Source organism: Carassius carassius, chromosome 11 (assembly GCF_963082965.1).
Source record: "Carassius carassius chromosome 11, fCarCar2.1, whole genome shotgun sequence".
NCBI classification, from domain to species: Eukaryota; Metazoa; Chordata; class Actinopteri; order Cypriniformes; family Cyprinidae; genus Carassius; species Carassius carassius.
This window is the reverse complement of record NC_081765.1, coordinates 2,181,300-2,195,955: the sequence shown is the minus strand read 5'-3', so window position 1 is coordinate 2,195,955 and position 14,656 is coordinate 2,181,300. Positions and strand designations below refer to the sequence as shown.

Sequence of the window (14,656 nt, the reverse complement as noted above, 5' to 3'; positions counted from 1 at the left end):
GCCGGGACAATAGCATCCACTATCCAGTGGGATAACCTCTGCTTGGAGACAGCCTTTCCCCTCTGCTGGCCTTTGTAACAGACAAAGAGCTGGTCTGAGATCCTAAGCCACTGAGTTCTGTCCACGTAGGTGCGGAGCGCACGTACTTAACAGAGCAGCGCCAGGGCTGGGTCTGCCTCCTCCAGGGGCAGCGCTTGCAAGTTCACCACCTGATCCCTAAAAGGAGTGGTGGGAACTTTGGGCATGTAACCAGGCCAGGGTCTCAAGATAACGTGAGAGTTAGCCGGCCTGAATTCCAGGCACGCTTCGTCAACTGAAAATGCCTGCATAGACCACCCTGACGATTGATGTACGCTACGGTCGCAGTGTTGTCCGTACGGACCAGAACGTGCTTGTCCTTCAGCAGGGCCCTGAAGCGGTGCAGAGCAAGCCGTACTGCTAGCAACTCGAGGCAATTGACATGCCACTGAAGTCGGGGTCCCGTCCAGGAGGCCGACGCAGCATGCCCGTTGCACATGGCACCCCAGCCCGTGGCAGAGGCATTTGTTGACACAACAACATGTCTGGACACCAGTTCTAGGGACACGCCGGCCCGTAGAAAGGAGGGGTACAACCACGGAGTGAAGTTTCGGCGGCAGGCCGGAGTGATGGTCACTCGGAGCGTGCCCTGTTGCCATGCCCATCTCGGGACTCGGTCGTGAAGCCAGTGCTGAAGCGGTCTCATATGGAGTAACCTGAGCGGTATGACTGTCGCCGCGGACGCCATATGCCCCAGGAGCCTCTGAAACAGTTTCAGTGGAACCGCTCTCTTGCCCTCGAATTGTCTCAGGCAATTCAGCAGTGACTGACCGCGCTCATTTGTAAGCCACGCAAACATGGCGACCGAGTCTATTTCCATACCGAGAAAAGAGATCCTCTGCACAGGGGAGAGCTTGCTCTTTTCCCAGTTGACCTGAAGACCCAGTCGGGCGAGGTGTCTGAGCACCAGATCCCTGTGCTCGCACAACCGCTCTCAAGAGTGAGCTAGGATCAGCCAGTCGTTGAGGTACTTGAGGATACGGACACCTTGTTCCCTGAGAGGAGCCAGGGCTCTTTACCTTCGTAAAGACGCGGGGAGACAAGGCCAACCCGAATGGGAGAACCTTGTACTGAAATGCCTGCCCCTCAGAAGCAAACCGAAGAAACAGTCTGTGTTGAGGAAGAATGGAGACATGAAAGTACGCGTCCTTCAAGTTGATCACTGCAAACCAATCCATCGGACGAATGCATTCTGAAAATGCGCTTGGGCGTTAGCATCTTGAACGGGAGTCTGTGCAGAGCTCGGTTCAAGGCACACAAGTCCAGGATTGGCCGTAACCCACCTGTCTTTTTGGGTACTATGAAGTAAGGGCTGTAAAAGCCAGACTTCATGTCGGCTGGAGTGACCGGCTCTATCGCGCCCTTTGCCAGAAGGGTCGCGACCTCCGCGCGCATGACAAGGGCATCTTTGCCCACCATTGTCACGCGGACACCCCGAAACCTCTAACGCGTCGCAGAAGAGGCCATCCTGGGAGACCGGGAAGTTGAGGAGCTGAGCCCGATCAGACTCCCTCACGTCTGCCAGGTTCAGCCATAGGTGGCGCTCCTGGACCACCAAAGTGGACATCACCTGACCCAAGGAGCGCGCAGTGACCTTCGTCGCCCGGAGAGCGAGGTCGGTAGCAGTGCACGCCTCCTGCAAGACCCTTGGGTCAGCACAGCCCTCGTGCAGCTGCTGGAGCACCTTGGCCAGATAGACCTGAAGTGAGGCCATGGCATGCAGGGCAGAAGCGGCCAGATTCGCAGCTCTGTAAGCCTTGGCCACAAGCGTGGATGAGAACTTACAGGCCTTGGAGGGCAGCTTGGGACCACCATGCCAAGCGGAGGCGCTGTGCGGACACAGTTGCATCGCAACAGAACGCTCCACCAGGGGAATCCCAGCATACCCCTTGGCCGCCCCGCCATCGAGGGCAGTGAAGGCGGAGGAAGTACCAGAATGGTTTCGGGCAGTTAAAGGTGCCTTCCATGAACTGGTTACTTCCTGGTGCACTTCCGGGAAGAAAGGAACCAGAGGGGGGTGCTGGCGATCCGCATGAGCAGCCCCCAGGAACCAATCATCCGAGCGCTCGGGACAGGGCGGACGATTCCACTCAAGCCCGAGGATCTCCACTGCCCGGGAAAGCACGGCTGTCAGCTCGGGATCGGACTTGGACAACGCTGGCATGTGAGGAGGGGGTGGTCCGAGGAGGTTGGCTCGTCGGGGAAGCCCACACAGTAACCCTCAGATCACCCTGGCCACCAGCCGAAGTAGCCCTCTCTCGAGAAGAGGAGCTAGAATGGGGTGTAGCAGAGGAACAGACAAACCGCTGAATCGCGCCGTCACACCAACACCAGCGGACTCGCTTGTAAACACTCCGGTGAAAGCAGCAAGCGATGTGCTCGGCTCTGAAGCGAAAGCTTGAATGTGAGTTGCTTGCACTGCTCCTTATATATACAAAATATATAAGGAGCAGTTTTATATTTTATATACAAAAAATAGGCTTTTATTAAATGGCCCAACATATTAATACTACTTTTAACTTAAAATTTGCTTGCCTGTTGAAAAGAAACATCCAGTTTCTCCATCTTGTAAAAACACTGCCATTGTTTACAAACTTTAATTGAGGACAGTAAAAATGTTAGGGCTCTAGATACGGCTTTGGATGCGTCTAGCTCAGGGATTCCTGTACATTGTTCGGTTCCGGAAACAGAGCCCCAGCAGCAGGGCAACTGGGTGACGGTGAGGCAGCGTAGTCGTGGGTCAAAACACCGCTCTTCTGTTCCGATCAAAACATTAAACAGGTTCTCCTCACTCAGTGATGCACCCACTGAGAAACCTGATGAAAGTGCTCTAGTTATTGGTGATTCTATTGTACGGAACGTGAATATAGAGACACCAGCCACCATAGTCAAATGTTTACCGGGAGCCAGAGCGCCTGACATCTTGGCAAATTTAAAAGTGCTGGCTAATGCTAAACGTAAATACAGTAAGATTGTTATTCATGCCGGCGCTAATGATGTTCGACTTCGCCAGTCGGAGACCACTAAAAATAACATTAAAGAGGTGTGTGAACTTGCAAGCACGATGCCAGACACTGTAATATGCTCTGGTCCCCTCCCTGCTTACCGTGGTGATGAGATGCATAGCAGATTGTCATCACTCAATGGCTGGATGTCTAAGTGGTGCCCACAGAATAACATAGGTTTCATAGACAATTGGACGAGCTTTTGGGGCAGACCTGACCTGTTTAAAAGAGATGGTCTTCATCCCTCCTGGGGTGGCGCCACTCTTCTCTCTAGAAATATGGCAAATAGTCTTAGTGTTTATACTTGACTAACTGGGGCCCAGGTCAGGAAGCAGACAGACTGGCTAAACCGACCGTCTGCTAGCTACCTCCCGTCACAGAGGTCAGTTAATTCTCAGCACATAGAGACTCTTTCACCTAGATATCACACTATAGATTCAATTCAATTCAATTCAAGTTTATTTGTATAGCGCTTTTTACAATACAAATCGTTACAAAGCAACTTTACAGAAAATTATGTTTCTACAATATTTAGTAGTAGCTAGTAGTTTGTGCACGTTTGACAGGATTTTAGAAAAATAAAAATAATAATAATAATACAAGACGTAGTCAGCTAGATGATGAACTATCAATATTCTTAATTAATAGTAATTATATGATGCAGTCACACATGTAGCAATAATTGTTAGTTCTGTTTGTTGATTCAAGGTTAGCATCATCTGAGGTCCTCTGAGGGTCAGCATCATCTCTTCTCAGGTGTTCTGGATCCAGACTGGAGCTTGTGTAAATCCTAGTTACCACGGGATGTAAATCCCGTGGCAAAACATAGAAACAAGATAGAGACATCATTAGCATAGCTGCTGATCCAACAAAGTAAAATTAGTTTAACCCAAGCTAAAGAATAAAAATGCAGATGCAACTACACTCACAATTTAAGAGATACATTATTCGAATGCTTGGCGAAAGAGATGCGTTTTTAATCTAGATTTAAACAGAGAGAGTGTGTCTGAACCCCGAACATTATCAGGAAGGCTATTCCAGAGTTTGGGAGCCAAATGTGAAAAAGCTCTACCTCCTTTAGTGGACTTTGCTATCCTAGGAACTAGCAAAAGTCCAGCGTTTTGTGACCTTAGGGTGCGTGATGGGTTGTAGCGTGGTAGAAGGCTAGTTAGGTACGCAGGAGCTAAACCATTTAGGGCCTTATAGGTAAGTAATGATAATTTGTAACAGATACGGAACTTAATAGGTAGCCAGTGCAGAGACTGTAAAATTGGGGTAATATGATCATATTTTCTTGACCTGGTAAGGACTCTAGCTGCTGCATTTTGGACTACCTGTAGCTTGTTTATTGACGAAGCAGGACAACCACCTAGAAGTGCATTACAATAGTCTTGTCTAGAGGTCATGAAAGCATGAACTAGCTTTTCTGCATCAGAAACAGATAACATGTTTCGTAGCTTGGCAATGTTTCTAAGATGGAAGAATGCAGTTTTTGTAACATTGGAAATATGATTTTCAAAAGACAAATTGCTGTCTAATATAACACCCAGATTTCTGACTGTAGAGGAAGTAACAGTACATCCGTCTAGTTGCAGATTGTAATCTACAAGATTCTGTGTGGTGTTTTTTGGTCCAATAATTAATATCTCTGTCTTATCCGAATTTAATTGGAGAAAATTATTTGTCATCCAATCTTTTACATTTTTAACACACTCTGTTAGCTTAGATAATTGGGAAGTTTCATCTGGTCTCGTTGAAATATATAGCTGAGTATCATCAGCATAACAGTGGAAGCTTATTCCGTATTTTCTAATAATATTACCAAGGGGCAACATGTATATTGAAAATAGAAGGGGACCTAGGACGGATCCTTGTGGCACTCCATATTTTACTGATGATAAATGAGATGACACCCCATTTAAGTAAACAAAATGGTAGCGATCGGACAGGTAGGATCTAAACCATCTTAGAGCCTGCCCTTGAATACCTGTATAGTTTTGTAATCGATCTATGAGTATGTCATGATCTATGGTGTCGAACGCAGCACTAAGATCAAGTAAGACTAGAAATGAGATGCAGCCTTGATCTGACGCAAGAAGCAGGTCATTTGTAATTTTAACAAGTGCAGTTTCTGTGCTATGGTGGGGCCTAAAACCTGACTGAAATTCTTCATACAGATCATTTTTATGCAGGAAGGTGCTCAATTGAGCAGACACAACTTTTTCTAAAATTTTAGACATAAATGGAAGATTTGAAATAGGCCTATAATTTGCCAGTACACTAGGATCTAGTTTTGGTTTCTTAATAAGAGGCTTGATAACCGCCAGCTTGAATGGTTTTGGGACGTGACCTAAAGATAACGACGAGTTAATGATATTGAGAAGCGGTTCTTCGGCTACAGGTAACAGCTCTTTTAGTAATTTAGTGGGTACAGGATCTAATAAACATGTTGTTGGTTTAGATACAGTGATAAGTTTATTTAGCTCTTCCTGTCCTATATTTGTAAAGCACTGCAGTTTATCTTTGGGTGCGATGGATGAAACTGAAGTGTTAGACGCTGTAGAATCTACATTCGCTATTGTATTTCTAATGTTATCTATTTTATCAGTGAAGAAATTCATAAAGTCATTACTATTTAACGTTGGTGGAATATTTGAATGAGGTGGCGTCTGGTAATTTGTTAATTTAGCCACTGTGCTAAATAAAAACCTTGGATTGTTTTGGTTATTTTCAATGAGTTTGTGGATATGCTCTGCCCTAGCAGTTTTTAGAGCCTGTCTATAGCTGGACATACTGTTTTTCCATGCAATTTTAAAAACTTCCAAGTTAGTTTTTCTCCATTTGCGTTCAAGACTACGAGTTACTTTCTTGAGAGAGTGAGTATTACTGTTATACCATGGCACAGTACGTTTTTCTCTAACCTTTTTCAATTTGATGGGGGCAACAGCTTCTAATGTATTAGAGAAAATAGTGCCCATGTTGTCAGTAATTTCGTCTAATTCATGTGTATTTTTGGGTACAAATAGCAGTTGAGATAGATCAGGCAGGTTATTTGCGAATCTGTCTTTGGTGGCTGGAACAATAGTTCTGCCCAGACGGTAACGCTGAGACATATAGTTAATATCAGTTATACGCAGCATGCACGATACAAGGAAATGGTCTGTAATATCATCACATTGGGGTACAATATCTATAGCAGTAAGATCGATTCCATGCGATATAATTAGATCTAGTGTATGATTAAAACGATGAGTGGGCCCGGTGACATTTTGCTTGACTCCAAAGGAGTTTATTAGGTCAGTAAACGCAAGTCCTAATGTATCATTTGCATTATCAACGTGAATATTAAAATCTCCCATGATTAGCGCCTTATCAACTGTAACTAGAAGGTCTGAGAGGAAATCTGCAAATTCTTTTAGGAATTCTGTATACGGCCCTGGTGGTCTATACACAGTAGCCAGAGCAAGAGATACATTAGATTTCTTTTGCATGTCTGACAGTGTAACATTTAGCAGAAGTATTTCAAAAGAGTTAAACCTGTATCCTGTTTTCTGGGTAACATTGAGAATATCACTATATATTGTTGCAACACCTCCGCCACGACCATTCTGATGGGGCTCATGCTTATAACAGTAGTTTGGTGGAGTAGACTCATTTAGACCAAAATAATCATTTGGTTTTAGCCAGGTTTCAGTCAAGCAGAGTACATCAAAACTATTTTCTGTGATCATTTCATTTACAATAACTGCTTTGGGTGTGAGTGATCTAATATTTATGAGCCCAAACTTTAAAAATTGTTTTTGTTCATTTACTTTACATTTTTCTGGTTTAATTACGATAAGATTTTTTCTAGATCCTACATTATATTTTGACCTCACTATCCGGGGAACAGACACAGTCTTAATAGTTTTTACAGCACAAGTACTTTTATCATTTAAGCGGGTGGAACAAAACTCATCATAATAGTTATTAGAGAATTGTCTTACTAGTCACATGGAGCGAAGTGTCCTGGAGATGTTGTCAGAGAGCAGCTCCGCTCCGATTCTGCTGGGGTGTAATCCATCAGCGCGAAACAGCCTAGGACGCTCCCAGAAAAGATTCCAGTTATTAACAAATAGCAGTTTCTGTTCTTTACCCCATGACAACAACCATTCATTTAAAGCAAAAAGTCTACTGAACCTTTCGTGTCCTCGTCGATACGTGAGCAGTGGTCCTGACACGACGATCGTCGCCGCGGGCGTCGTGCTGCGATCCGTCTCGATCAGGCTGCTGAAGTCCCTCTTCAGCGTCTCCGTCTGCCGCAGCGTGGTGTCGTTAACCCCGGCGTGAAGCACGACCGCTCTGGGGCTCTCGTCGACCTTCAGGATCGCGGGTATCTGCGCAGAAACATCGAGAACACGAGCACCAGGCAAACAATGAGTGTGCACTTTACCTTCGGCTAACGTAGCACTTACGTGTCGGACGATGGAGTCTCCGATGATCACAGCGTCGCGTCCTGTCTCGCGGAGGGGAGCGAAGCGGTTCCGGATGGAGATGTCGAAGGCAGGAGGGGGAGAAGTCATCGCCCGGGACCCGGCTCGCGTCCTCCGCTGTGGATGCACCCAGGGTCCGTGGTGTCCCGGCGTCGCAGTGAAGGACATCTGGGAAGATCGCGTCCTGGGTGCACCGGGCCTGTGCAGAGAAACACACGGAGTAGACGTGGTGGGACTGTTAACAGATCGCTGTATACTTACCCCGGACTTGTGAGCGTCAGCCCGGGATGATTCCAGCGCGGTTCTCCGCTCTCTCAGCTGGGTCTGCCTCACCTCCAGGTCGCGAATCTGCTTTCCCACGGCCTCGAGCTCGAGCTGCACAGAGTGGAGACATTCATCCGCCATTAAAGCAAGTAACAGTGAGTACAGCAGTGGTAATGTGTGTGAATAGAGTATTAGCAATGTTAGCGCAGTTAGCTGCAACCACGCCGCTGATGCTAACGGGCTAAAAGCTAATAGCGGACCCGGGAGATCAAAATAAAACTAGTGATAGCGAGGCGCTCTGATTGTTTTTGTTGTAGAATACAATAGAGGATATATTCACACGTTATATAAACGGAAACGATGATGTATACAATTGTTTTTTGAGTTAAAAATAGTCAATGAAAAGAATATAGTGACGGAGCTCAAACGCAGTACAGCCGCCAACAACAAACAGGAAGTGACGTGAGACTGTGTCTATAGAGACTGTGTCTGTTCCCCGAACTAGAAAATACAAAAAACTTCCAAACCAAGTTAAGATTAACAATTTAATTGAGGTTCAACAAATAAAAAACAGAAGCAATATGGATAAACAAATGATAAAGCTTGGCTTATTGAATATCAGATCCCTTTCTACGAAAACACTTTTTGTAAATAATATGATCACTGATCATAATATAGATGTACTCTGTTTGACAGAAACCTGGCTAAAACCTGATGATTACATTATTTTAAATGAGTCCACCCCCCAAGATTACTGTTATAAACATGAGCCACGTCTAAAAGGCAAAGGTGGAGGTGTTGCTTCAATTTATAACAACGTTTTCAGGATTTCTCAGAGGGCAGGCTACAAGTATAACTCGTTTGAAGTAATGGTACTTCATATAACATTATCCAAAGAAACAAATGTTAATGATAAATCCCCTGTTATGTTTGTACTGGCTACTGTATACAGGCCACCAGGGCACCATACAGACTTTATTAAAGAGTTTGGTGATTTTACATCCGAGTTAGTTCTGGCTGCAGATAAAGTTTTAATAGTTGGTGATTTTAATATCCATGTTGATAATGAAAACGATGAATTGGGATCACCATTTATAGACATTCTGAACTCTATTGGTGTTAGACAACACAGTTCAGGACCTACTCATTGTCGAAATCATACTCTAGATTTAATACTGTCACATGGAATTGATGTTGATGGTGTTGAAATTATTCAGCCAAGTGATGATATCTCAGATCATTATTTAGTTCTTTGCAAAATTCATATAGCCAAAATTGTAAATTCTACTTCTTGTTACAAGTATGGAAGAACCATCACTTCTAACACAAAAGACTGCTTTTTAAGTTATCTTCCTGATGTATCCAAATTCCTTAGCATATCCAAAACCTCAGAACAACTTGATGATGTAACAGAAACTATGGACTCTCTCTTTTCTAGCACTTTAAATAAAGTTGCTCCTTTACGCTTAAGGAAGGTTAAGGAAAACAGTTTGACACCATGGTATAATGAGCATACTCGCACCCTAAAGAGAGCAGCCCGAAAAATGGAGCGCAGCTGGAGGAAAACAAAACTAGAGGTATTTCGTATTGCTTGGCGGGAAAGTAACATATCCTACAGAAAAGCATTAAAAACTGCTAGATCCGATTACTTTTCTTCTCTTTTAGAAGAAAACAAACATAACCCCAGGTATTTATTCAATACAGTGGCTAAATTAACGAAAAATAAAGCCTCAACAAGTGTTGACATTTCCCAACACCACAGCAGTAATGACTTTATGAACTACTTTACTTCTAAAATCGATACTATTAGAGATAAAATTGCAACCATTCAGCCGTCAGCTACAGTATCACATCAGACAGTGCACTATAGACCCCCTGAGGAACAGTTCCACTCATTCTCTACCATAGGAGAGGAAGAATTGTATAAACTTGTTAAATCATCTAAACCAACAACATGTATGTTAGACCCTATACCATCTAAGCTCCTGAAAGAGGTGCTTCCAGAAGTCATAGATCCTCTTCTGACTATTATTAATTCCTCATTGTCATTAGGACATGTCCCCAAAACCTTCAAACTGGCTGTTATTAAGCCTCTCATCAAAAAACCACAACTTGACCCCAAAGAACTAGTTAATTATAGACCAATCTCGAATCTCCCTTTTCTGTCCAAGATACTAGAAAAGGTGGTATCCACACAATTATATTCCTTCTTAGAGAAAAATGGTATATGTGAGGATTTCCAGTCAGGATTTAGACCATATCATAGTACTGAGACTGCTCTTCTTAGAGTTACAAATGATCTGCTCTTATCATCTGATCGTGGGTGTATCTCTCTATTAGTTTTATTGGATCTTAGTGCTGCGTTTGACACAATTGACCACAACATTCTTTTGCATAGACTTGAATACTTTGTTGGCATCAGTGGAAGTGCATTAGCATGGTTTAAATCGTACTTATATGACCGCCATCAGTTCGTAGCAGTGAATGAAGATGTATCCTATCGATCACAAGTGCAGTATGGAGTACCTCAAGGCTCAGTACTAGGGCCGCTACTCTTCACGCTTTATATGTTACCCTTGGGAGATATCATCAGGAAACATGGTGTTAGCTTTCACTGTTATGCTGATGATACTCAGCTCTATATTTCTTCGCAGCCCGGTGAAACACACCAATTTGAAAAACTAATGGATTGCATAGTCGATATAAAAAACTGGATGACGAGTAATTTCTTACTGCTAAATTCTGAAAAAACAGAGGTGTTAATTATAGGACCTAAAAACTCTGCTTGTAATAACCTAGAACACTGTCTAAGACTTGATGGTTGCTCTGTCAATTCTTCATCATCAGTTAGGAACCTAGGTGTGCTACTTGATCGCAATCTTTCCTTAGAAAGCCACGTTTCTAGCATTTGTAAAACTGCATTTTTCCATCTCAAAAATATATCTAAATTACGGCCTATGCTCTCAATGTCAAATGCAGAAATGTTAATCCATGCATTTATGACCTCAAGGTTAGATTATTGTAATGCTTTATTGGGTGGTTGTTCTGCACGCTTAGTAAACAAACTACAGCTAGTCCAAAATGCAGCAGCAAGAGTTCTTACTAGAACCAGGAAGTATGACCATATTAGCCCGGTCCTCTCAACACTGCACTGGCTACCTATCAAGCATCGCATAGATTTTAAAATATTGCTTATTACTTATAAAGCCCTGAATGGTTTAGCACCTCAGTATTTGAATGAGCTCCTTTTACATTATAATCCTCTACGTCCGCTACGTTCTCAAAACTCAGGCAATTTGATAATACCTAGAATATCAAAATCAACTGCAGGCGGCAGATCCTTTTCCTATTTGGCGCCCAAACTCTGGAATAACCTACCTAACATTGTTCGGGAGGCAGACACACTCTTGCAGTTTAAATCTAGATTAAAGACCCATCTCTTTAACCTGGCATACACATAACATACTAATATGCTTTTATTATCCAAATCCGTTAAAGGATTTTTAGGCTGCATTAATTAGGTAAACCGGAACCGGAAACACTTCCCATAACAACCTATGTACTTGCTACATCATTAGAAGAATGGCATCTACGCTAATATTTGTCTGTTTCTCTCTTGTTCCGAGGTCACCGTGGCCACCAGATCCAGTCTGTGTCCAGATCAGAGGGTCACTGCAGTCACCCGGATCCAGTACGTATCCAGACCAGATGGTGGATCAGCACCTAGAAAGGACCTCTACATCCCTGAAAGACAGCGGAGACCAGGACAACTAGAGCCCCAGATACAGATCCCCTGTAAAGACCTTGTCTCAGAGGAGCACCAGGACAAGACCACAGGAAACAGATGATTCTTCTGCACAATCTGACTTTGCTGCAGTCTGGAGTTGAACTACTGGTTTCGTCTGGTCAGAGGAGAACTGGCCCCCCAACTGAGCCTGGTTTCTCCCAAGGTTTTTTTCTCCATTCTGTCACCGATGGAGTTTCGGTTCCTTGCCGCTGTCGCCTCTGGCTTGCTTAGTTGGGGACACTTCATCTACAGTGATATCGTTGACTTGATTGCAAATAAATGCACAGACACTATTTAACTGAACAGAGATGACATAACTGAATCCAATGATGAACTGCCTTTAACTATCATTTTTGCATTATTGACACTGTTTTCCTAATGATTGTTGTTCAGTTGCTTTGACGCAATGTATTTTGTTTAAAGCGCTATATAAATAAAGGTGACATTGACATTGACATTTACTCTTGTTTTACCCTGTTGTATGTCTCTGTGTATTTTGGCAAGTCTGCAAACTGTGGATCATAAATCTGTAACAGAATCTGAATTTATTTTTCCACACCTTGGACTGAATGCAATGATTGGACAAACATTTTATGATCCTGAGCCTTCCATGTGTATCCCATTTTGTTTTTAATCACTGCTTTGAATTTTTACAAATTTCACATATCAAAGTCACCTTTATTTATATAGAGCTTTAAACAAAATACATTGCGTCAAAGCAACTGAACAACATTCATTAGGAAAACAGTGTCAATAATGCAAAAATGATAGTTAAAGGCAGTTCATCATTGAATTCAGTGATGTCATCTCTGTTCAGTTAAATAGTGTCTGTGCATTTATTTGCAATCAAGTCAACGATATCGCTGTAGATGAAGTGACCCCAACTAAGCAAGCCAGAGGCGACAGCGGCAAGGAACCGAAACTCCATCGGTGACAGAATGGAGAAAAAAACCTTAGGAGAAACCAGGCTCAGTTGGGGGGCCAGTTCTCCTCTGACCAGACGAAACCAGTAGTTCAATTCCAGGTTGCAGCAAAGTCAGATTGTGCAGAAGAATCATCTGTTTCCTGTGGTCTTGTCCTGATAGTCCTCTGAGACAAGGTCTTTACAGGGGATCTGTATCTGGGGCTCTAGTTGTCCTGGTCTCCGCTGTCTTTCAGGGATGTAGAGGTCCTTTCTAGGTGCTGATCCAGCATCTGGTCTGGATACGTACTGGATCCGGGTGACTGAAGTGACCCTCTGATCTGGACACAGACTGGATCTGGTGGCCACGGTGACCTCGGAACAAGAGAGAAACAGACAAATATTAGCGTAGATGCCATTCTTCTAATGATGTAGCAAGTACATAGGGTGTTATGGGAAGTGTTTCCGGTTCCGGTTTACCTAATTAATGCTGCCTAAAAATCCTTTAACGGATTTGGATATTAAAAGCATATTAGTATGTTATGTGTATGCCAGGTTAAAGAGATGGGTCTTTAATCTAGATTTAAACTGCAAGAGTGTGTCTGCCTCCCGAACAATGTTAGGTAGGTTATTCCAGAGTTTAGGAGCCAAATAGGAAAAGGATCTGCCGCCCGCAGTTGATTTTGATATTCTAGGAATTATCAAATTGCCTGAGTTTTGAGAACGTAGCGTATCACATTGTAAGTGCAAAGAAAATATATATTTTTATGTAAATATCGATCAGTGATGTGGTGAGTAGTTAGTAGCATAACATACTGCTGAACTTTTTTGGTCATCAGATCATCAAGTATATTAGCTGGTTTAAAATATAGTTTCTATGACACAGTACTGTCCAACCTCTACCACATGTTGGTGGTGCACTATACATTGCGTATCCTGTCACAAAGATTGTTAAAGCTTTCCCAAATCTGAGTGCTGGCAGTGTTTCACATTAATGTCTGTCCCATTATTCACTGTATAGTCAGTTCCAGATGGATAAAATCATGTCCACCATTACTACTTAACCGTTATTAGTTTGTTTGACTCACATGTCGCATTATGAAAGTAAAATGAGTTTGTATGTATTTCAGGTGCAGAAGGTGTTGGATGAAGCTCAGCTGAATAAGGAAAGGAGTGTTCTGAGCCTGCATAGGCAAGTGTGGCTCCAGGAGCATCACAGACTCAACATAGCCAGGTAGTACAATAGTAAATGCTAAATCTGCATTTTCAAATCTTTCTTTAAAAACACTGGAACTTTTCATGTTTGGGACCAAATTTACTAAAGCATAGACATATTTTTATGGCTCACTTTATTGCATATGCATTTGTGAAAGTTTCATTTTCAGATGCAAAATTTATGTGAATAGAAAATAAATCATACAATGTTATTTAGTAGGGTTCACGGTAATCAGTTTATTTGTATTTGAGCCATTGTTTAAGACAAAAAAAGAAGAAAGAACGAAAAGGAAATGGGTCTTAACCCATTTGCACCTTTATTGATAGTAGATTACCTGAACCTGATTATTAGAATTAGCAGACTCTATTAAGGGATAAAGGGAGAGGTGTATACACAGGAAGAACCTGGACTTGAACTATAATAAACAGTCGAGAGCCCCGGAATGGAGCAGACAACAGACAGGAACAAACTGAACCAAATAGGAGCAGATCATTGCGGACAGGGCTGAGGTGAGCAGAAAATGGCAGGCCAAGCTATAAGCAGATTGAGAACCAATGAGAGAAACTCCAAGGGGGATGGGCTGAGATCAGGCATATAGTGCCAAGGGACAGGAATGAGTTTAACAAAAGCAGTAAAATAAAGAGGATAAAACTAAATGGCACTAAAGGCAAAGCAGGGTAAATTAGTTGCTTCTCAGGTGCATTAGAGCTAATATTAGTGTAACAATGTAAAAACTTCATAATCACAGGAAGAAGGAGGCAGGAATATTCAATTCAAACTTTAATAATAAAATAAACACAAAACAGCCCGACAGCCCCTCACTGACGACTGCCGCACACAAACAAAGGTCCTCTCTGGTCCTTCTCTGTCGTAACTCCTCCTCTTTATCCTTCTGGAGCTCCTCCGTGGGACTCAAGATCGGTGAGTGGCGCA

The 14,656-nt window shown here is 43.0% G+C and overlaps 2 protein-coding genes across 3 annotated transcripts in view; one reads left to right on the top strand and one right to left on the bottom strand.

Moving 5' to 3' along the window:
* Positions 1–14,656, top strand: part of LOC132152616 (coiled-coil domain-containing protein 148-like) — a 92,122-nt gene that overhangs the window by 22,821 nt on the left and 54,645 nt on the right. For both annotated transcript variants that reach the window (XM_059561376.1, XM_059561375.1), the window contains exon 4: positions 13,638–13,741. In XM_059561376.1, the coding sequence (XP_059417359.1) occupies positions 13,638–13,741 (104 nt within the window). The remainder of the gene's footprint in view (positions 1–13,637; positions 13,742–14,656) is intronic.
* LOC132152357 (uncharacterized) lies at positions 3,730–7,835 on the bottom strand. Its single transcript, XM_059561123.1, has 2 exons — positions 7,070–7,835; positions 3,730–3,873 (listed from the first exon to the last, which is right to left on the bottom strand). The coding sequence occupies exon 1, from the start codon at positions 7,721–7,723 to the stop codon at positions 7,073–7,075; it is 651 nt and encodes a 216-aa protein (XP_059417106.1). The 5' UTR covers positions 7,724–7,835; the 3' UTR covers positions 3,730–3,873; positions 7,070–7,072.